The following is a 7,645-nucleotide window of genomic DNA, read 5'->3' on the forward strand; positions in this document are numbered from 1 at the left end:
CCTTGTTTACAGTATCGAAATATATCGGGATATATCGTATCGTGACCCCTCTGTTATATGTATCGTATCGCCAAATTCTTGCCAATACACAGCCCTAATATCCATCTAGACTTACTAAGTCAATTGGTTACTTATTACAGGGGTTCTCAAACGTTTTGGGTCTGGGGACCCCTTACAAAACTTCCAGGGACCCCGTCAGGAACACCATGCTGTTTTAAAAGATTATTTACTGTCATTTTAACCCCTAAATACCATGAGAGTATATATTTGTCTTTACTTTATGTTTGTTCTCAATGCATTTTTCTAAATAAAAACCAAATTAACAATTTAGTGATAATTTTTGAGTACCCCCATGATACCTCTCACAGACCCCTGGGTGTCCTGGGACCCCAGTTGAGTATAAAAAATGTTAAATTCAAACTTTCAAAGAGCCAACATCAGAAGGCCTTCCTTAGTTTAAATATAAATATTTCTCCCAGATGAAAGCTGAGTTGACCTCTGACCTCAGAAATGATCAGGCTGCAGTTCCCGTCTTCATCGTAGTCGATCTGAAAGTGTCTGGTCTCCTTGATGGGCTGCTCGTCTTTGTACCAAACCACCTCCGGGTCCGGGTACCCTGCAGCAGAACCACAGACCCACTTCAGACTTTTTACTTCACTCAAGCTTGAAACACGTTTACATGTGTTCGTTACTTTTAGATTTTGTTCTGCCTAAAAAAAAACATGATAATAAATTATTTTGTGATTTTCTGTCTGATAGCTGAAAACACAAAACTTCAATCAGAAACAAACTATTTAAAATGTAAAACAATTATTGATCAACAGCAGGTGTTCTGGGACTTTTCCTTGTTCACAGAGAAGAGCTGAAGATCTAAACCTGGTTGTGTGTCTGCAGAAAGCAGCTGGTGTGTATCCGTACCTTCGATCTTGCAGTCGAAGCGGGCGGCGCTGCCCTCCACCACCTCCACGTCTTTGATGACGGAGCTAAAACTGGGCTTGCACTCGGTCTTCTGCTCGAACTCCAAACACTCCAGGAACTGGTTGTCCTCTGAAGACAGAGCATGACTTAATCCCTGCTGCTGGACCGAGGGACGGACAGAACCTGGCTCAGAACCGTACCTTCAGTGGGGGAGCCCTTCTTGGCRCTGACTCCAGCCATCATGGCCATGGAAGAGAGTCTGCCGATGGCTCGAACAGCATGACCCGTTTTCTGCCGCCAAGGAGTTAAAACTCAAAGTTATTTCAGATAAAACCAACACAAACTCTGAGTCTGTTCTGCTGAGTCATGTTTTACGTTGGTTACCCTAATGAAACTTTAATGAAGAATTGGTGCTGAACTGCTTTCTGTGATTCTTGTCCTTTTTTGTAAAAAATCTTTTGTAATTTTTCTGTGATTTCATGTGTTCCTGTATATTACATATTAGTGAAGTCTCAGCTGGTTCGGATGTTATCAGTCCACTAAATGGACGTTATTAGCAGTTATCAGTCCCATAGAATGGCTTCAGACTGTCCTGACAGTGCTCCCTAGTGGGTAACCAGTGCCACATATGTTGTAATGCAACAATCTGCTACGGCCGGAGTCCGGTCTACTTTATCATAGCCCATGTCATTTTCTCTAAAATTAACCTTAGTGATTTCATGCCTCATATTAACCAGCCGACAGTCTGAAGCCATTCTATGGGACTGATAACGACTAATAACGTCCATTTAATGGATGATAACAACCGAAGCTGGCGGAAGTCTACTAGCTGTGCTTGTTAGTCACAGACGTTTCTTTTTCTTTTCTTTTTTTTGGGCTGATTACCCAACCTGTTTGTGATTGATTTAGGTGTTTTTTTTTACCTCCTTATATACAGTAGGTTTGTAGTTTGTTTGATCTGTAACCAGTTGACGACAGCAACACATCCTATTTTCTGCCCTTATTAAAAATATGGTATATTTTGGAGTGCTTGTTATCCCATTTTTATGTTGGTTACCTGCCACTTCCTCCTCAGGATGTACTTCTTCATCCTCTCCTTGGAGAGTTTGGTGGTCTTCATGGTGTTGGTGTCCTGTTTGAGCCAGGGATGTTCGTAACACTGAGCGCAGGTGAGCCGAGCCCTGAGGAGCCAACAGGTGACCACAGCTTCAGACTTTATGCTTCAAACAATCATGTAAACAAATAAAACCCATCACACCATGGAGGTCCTGGACTGAGAACCTGGTCCAAGGATCAGGGTCACTTCCTGCTTACTTCATGTCCTTCTTCAGCAGACTGGTGATAAAGTCTTTGGCGTTCTCAGAGATTTCATCAAAAGCTTCGTCCTCAAAGTCCCAGGTGGCAGAGGTGACGTTGGCCAGAGTCTCGTTGTCGTTGTCGCCCATAAAGGGGGAGAGACCGCTCAGCCTGAGGAGGAGGGGGGACCAAACTCAGCTCAACTCCAACCAGTTAGACACCAACATGTTCTAAACTCACAGTATGTAGCAGATGACTCCTATACTCCACATGTCGGTGGGATAACTGATGGCTTCGTAGTTGATCACTTCTGGAGCAACGAACTCTGGAGTCCCGAACAAAACCTTCAGAGTTCCTGCGTTTTCTGTCAACAGAAGTATGCATCAAACCCAGCAGGAGGAGCTGACTCCGCTTCTACACGTCTCTCACCAAGTCAGCCAGGTCAAAGAGACGATTAGTTCCACTAACTAGATACTGTAGGTAATTACTGATTTATTGTGAAAGCTTCATTCACTTCACTGACCAGTCAGTTAAACTATGTGAGTTGATGTGAGTTCTCTYATGAACCTTATCTGGGGGTTAGTGGGTCCTCTAGTGCCCGACTGCAGAGGGTCCAGCATGGTGCAGAGAGGCTTTTAACTGGTACACCATCATACCAGCTCATCACTCCCATTTTATCTGCACTCCACTGTCTGCCTGTGAGCCTTTTATGACCCGTTTTATAATACTTTGATTTGTTTTTAAATCTTTGAATGATCTTGTCTGTTTTTAGYCACTGGTTAGTTGTGTTAGTTTTTAGTCACTGGTTAGTTRTGTTGGTTTTTAGTCACTGGTTAGTTSTGTCAGTAAATAGYCTTTGGGTAATTACAGTTGATAGTCACTGGTTAGTTCTGTTAGTGATAAGTAGTAAAAATAAGTTACAGTGATCAGAGTTGGTYACCAGTTTCAGGTAAAGGTTAGGTACCTAGTCTTCTGGCGAGGCCGAAGTCGATGAGTTTAATTTTGGATCCGGTTTTGTTGACACACATGATGTTCTCAGGTTTCAGGTCCAGGTGAACGATGCCCTGTTTGTGGATGAAGTTGACCCCGTCGATGATCTGCAGCATGTATTTAATCACCTCCCGCTCATTGAGCTCAAAGTCCTCATCGATAATCCTCTCAAACAGCTCCCCACCTGAGATCCTGCACACATCAGWACACAAACTGACCCGAAGAAGACAACATCTGCTGTTCTCATGAATTCACCTTCATACAGCGAACTGACAGAACTTCTCAAGTTGGAGAAGGTTTACAGGAAACGTCTGAAGTTTCTGACACCAAACTAATCTGAACCCAGAAGAAAAACTGAGTTTGAGTGGGTTTTCTTATTAATGGTGTGTTGCCCTGATTACTCTTTGCCTGTTGTCTTTTATTTCAGTCAGGATGTTCACATGATTCTCTCTTGCAGCTTTRGAAAAAGCTGAAGAAACAAACATCAAAGCATGAGCTTAAAGCCAGCAGACTGTAAAAACATGAACTCTTTGCTRACATGAGGATTTTTATTTTGATCTCTTCAACGTTGCCTGTGCTCTAAAAGAATTCTGGGATTATCTAATGATCAGGTCTCCACCAGGACCACCTACATCTCCAGGACCATGACGATGTCTGACTTGCCCTCGAAGGCGTCCACACACTGGACCAGTTTGGGATGATGGAGGCTGTTCATGATGCTGATCTCCTGCCGGACGTTCTCCTTCTCCTTGGCTGAGTACGCCTTGATGAACTTTCCTGCCCAAACCTTCTTGGTGGCCTTCTCCACCAGCTTGAAGACCTGACCGAACTTCCCCCTGCAGCATAAACAACATTAACAATGCTGCGTTCACTGACCTCTGGTTTTGAGATGAGAGTGGGCGGAGCCTTACGTTCCGAGCCGGTCCTCCACATCGTACAGCTCCTTCACCTTCACATCACTTCTGACGGTCACGTCTCGGTACTCCGGCTCCTTGTCTGAGTCTGACAGAGGACACATGATGTCCTGGGTTAACCTGCTTGGTTTTGTCATGTGTTTGTTTGTTTGTTTGTTTGTTTGTTTGTTTGTTTGTTTGTTTGTAAACATGGTGAATGTTGAGTGGGATATTTATACCTTCATCCTCCTCCTCTGCCTCACCATCATCCTGGTTTTCTGTTAGAGGAACCAAACAGCAGCCATGTTAGTCCAGTTAGTCGTTTTAGTTCTGCCTCATATATCTGCTCTGATGGTTAGAGTCCAGTTTGGTTTACATAGTTCTGGTTAGAGTCCAGTTTGGGTCACATGGTTCTGGTTAGAGTCCAGTTTGGTTTACATAGTTCTGGTTAGAGTCCAGTTTGGGTCACATGGTTCTGGTTAGAGTCCAGTTTGGGTCACACGGTTCTGGTTAGAGTCCAGTTTAGGCCACACGGTTCTGGTTAAAGACCAGTTTAGGTCACCCGGTTCTGGTTAAAGACCAGTTTGCGTCATATGGTTCTGGTTAAAGACCAGTTTGGGTCACACGATTCTGGTTAGAGTCCAGTTTGGGTCACATGGTTCTGGTTAGAGTCCAGCTTGGGTCACATGGTTCTGGTTAGAGTCCAGTTTGGGTCACATGGTTCTGGTTAGAGTCCAGCTTGGGTCACATGGTTCTGGTTAGAGTCCAGTTTGGGTCACACGGTTCTGGTTAGAGTCCAGTTTGGGTCACACGATTCTGGTTAGAGTCCAGTTTGGGTCACATGGTTCTGGTTAAAGACCAGTTTGGGTCACATGGTTCTGGTTTAGTTGCAGATTGGACCACGTAATGGTCTGAACACAAACACTTGATAAAGAATCAAGTAAAATTTGATAAATAAAGGACTTGTTTAAATCCTGACTTCAGATTTGAAGTCTAAATCCAAAAGGTTTTGGTTTTTRTTCTAAATCTTTGTTAGACTCCTGTAAATCCCAGTACTTTCTGTTGGTACCAGTGAGGGTTCTGTCCATCATGTCCTGATGATTCAGAACTCTRCTGTTAGACTCATTGGTTCTTCTTTAGACGTGTTTTTAATGACTGTTCAGTGTTAGAACTCTAAACGCTCCTCAGGACTCTCCAGACCTACAGATCTGACSTGGTTTCTCCTGAACCCTGAAATTCAAATGGAAAGAATCTTGGTAGATGTTTCCATGTCTCCGTTGATGACAAAGGGACAGTGGACCTCCTCCATTAGAACCTAGTCTCTTCCAGAACCCAGTCTACAAAGAGTCTCATGTTTTGTTGAGGGTTTCTTACCGTTATCCACCAGTCCGATAGTTACAGGCTCGGACTCAGCACTCGGCTCTCCTATACCATAGATGTTTTGTGCCCGAACACGAAACTTGTACTGACGTTCTGGAAGAAGGTTCTAGGAACAAAGACCTGGTGTTAAAGCTCTGAAGGTGCTGTTCGGGGCTGAGGTGGGGGACATAAACACACCTGGACGTTGTAGGAGGTGCTGTTGCAGGACACCAGGTGTTTCCACTGTTGCTCTACAGACTCCCAGATCTCCAGGAGGTAGGACTGCACGGCGCTGCCTCCGTCGTAGGTAGGCCCATACCACGACAGCGTCAGACTGGCCCGCCGGATGTCTGAGGCTGCAGGAACCTTGGCTGGGGGGTCGGGTTTATCTGGGGGGGATATGAACACCCAACAAACAGCATCTGAAGCAGCATGTAAACAAACGCCCCCTACTGGCTGGACAGTAACACAAAATTGAATAAAAGTCTGTGTGTGTGTCTGAGCTGCTGCAGATGGTTCTTACCCACGATGGTGAGGTTGAGGGCGGCCTGTCGGAGGCCGTAGATGTTCCTCAGCTCGATGGTGTAGCAGCCGCAGTGTTCCTGCTGCCCGCTGCTGATGGTCAGTTTACTGCTGCTGTCGCTGCTGACGATGGAGATATCAGCTGAGCCCTCCTGGATCTGAACCACAGACACGTTCCTTCAGACCTGCTGCTGGACCTGATCACTGATCAGTGACCCAGTGTGTGTGTGTGTGTGTGTGTGTGTGTGTGTGTCTCACTGGCTTCCTGAACTTCAACCAGGTGCAGCTGATGGGCGGAGCTCCAGAGAACCTGCAGACGATCTCCACCTTCTCTCCTGCCAGGATCTTCATGTCCTCAGGGAACTGCAGGATCTGAGGAGGCAGAGCTGCACACAAACATCTGTAATCAATTATTAAATAATATTCTACAGGTATTGATCCGTACAGGTGGACCATCATCAGTTCCTGAGTCAGGTTCTAAAGAGTCAAACCAGCAGCTGTGTTCTCAGGTTCCTGATATGAACATCGTTGGTGGAACAGTTGTAGGGTCAGTGTTCGGTGTAAAGAAGGTTCAGGTGTTCACCTTGTTTGGGCGGAGTCTTTGGAGTCGGCTTTTTTATCCTGGCTTCACCTGATGGAGAAACAGAGAGACAATCCTGGGTCAGACAAGGTTCTGATGTTCCTGGGACAGAACCTTCTCCAGTTCCTGTTCGTTTAAAGCTTTCAGTGAACCTTTTGTCTCTTCTTGTGATTTCTTTTCACTCCAGGTTCTTCTGAGGAGTAGAACGTTTAAAGTAAATGTTCTTTTTGGTTCTCCTGGGTTCAGAAGGTTTTGCAGTGCTGAGTAAAGCAGCGAGGACAGAACAGGAATGTTGGACGGGCCAGGAGCGTCTCTGATGACCRTATATGGTCAGTCTATAAATAGTTCCTCCTGAAGCAGGAAATACTTCATGCAGTTTGATGTTTGTTCTGCAGGAGGAGGACAGATCCAATCTGAGGACSTTCTCAGTGGACTTTTAACTCAGATGTGTTCTGAAACGTTTTCCTCTAAAAATGATTTGTTACTCAGAGGAATCCAGCAGCTCTGTTGGTTCTGGTCCAACACASAGCAGCTGCTTCTCCTGGAACAATCAACGTGGTTCTGCAGGGGAACTCCTGGTGTWCTTGGTAGAACCCAGATAGATCCACATCAGTTGGTTCTGCCTGAAGCTTTGGCTTCCTTTAGGACAGYTTTCTGAACTGAACATGAACCTGTCAGAGGCTGGCTCTCCTGTTGTTCACTGTGACCTTTGACCTCTGACAAACATCCTCAACTCTTTGACTTTTTTACGTACTTCCTACCAGCAGGGACTGCAGAATTGAAACTTATCAAAACAAAATGTTAAAACTTGTTTTGTTAATTTTATCAAACCAGATTAGATGTTCTTGAACATTTAACCCAGATCCATTTCTGTTTTTAGTCAGGGAACAGGGTACRGAACCAACMCTTAGCAAAAAGAAGTATACTTTAAGTACATGTCGTTAAGTACACTAAAGTATATAAARGTGTATTTCCCTAAGTGTACTTTGTTTGCCAAGTACACTGGTAAAAGTATACTAGCAGGTTACTAACAAGTGTACTTGTATTTGTAGTTTTGAATTTTGTAATGTTTGTGTGAGATCTACCT

At 44.6% G+C, this 7,645-nt stretch overlaps 1 protein-coding gene across 1 annotated transcript in view; it reads right to left on the bottom strand.

Moving 5' to 3' along the window:
• The window catches only part of mylkb (myosin light chain kinase b), a gene marked incomplete in the record, with an annotated part of 20,864 nt that overhangs the window by 1,852 nt on the left and 11,367 nt on the right, over positions 1 to 7,645 (bottom strand). The window contains 15 exon segments of the mRNA XM_014025816.1: positions 504 to 616; positions 919 to 1,047; positions 1,119 to 1,209; positions 1,976 to 2,099; positions 2,233 to 2,385; positions 2,455 to 2,578; positions 3,179 to 3,396; positions 3,837 to 4,040; positions 4,116 to 4,206; positions 4,337 to 4,375; positions 5,472 to 5,583; positions 5,655 to 5,845; positions 5,980 to 6,136; positions 6,237 to 6,364; positions 6,562 to 6,609. Coding sequence (XP_013881270.1) covers positions 504 to 616; positions 919 to 1,047; positions 1,119 to 1,209; positions 1,976 to 2,099; positions 2,233 to 2,385; positions 2,455 to 2,578; positions 3,179 to 3,396; positions 3,837 to 4,040; positions 4,116 to 4,206; positions 4,337 to 4,375; positions 5,472 to 5,583; positions 5,655 to 5,845; positions 5,980 to 6,136; positions 6,237 to 6,364; positions 6,562 to 6,609 — 1,922 coding nt within the window.

Source organism: Austrofundulus limnaeus, unplaced genomic scaffold (genome assembly GCF_001266775.1).
Source record: "Austrofundulus limnaeus strain Quisiro unplaced genomic scaffold, Austrofundulus_limnaeus-1.0 Scaffold501, whole genome shotgun sequence".
Lineage (NCBI taxonomy): Eukaryota > Metazoa > Chordata > Actinopteri > Cyprinodontiformes > Rivulidae > Austrofundulus > Austrofundulus limnaeus.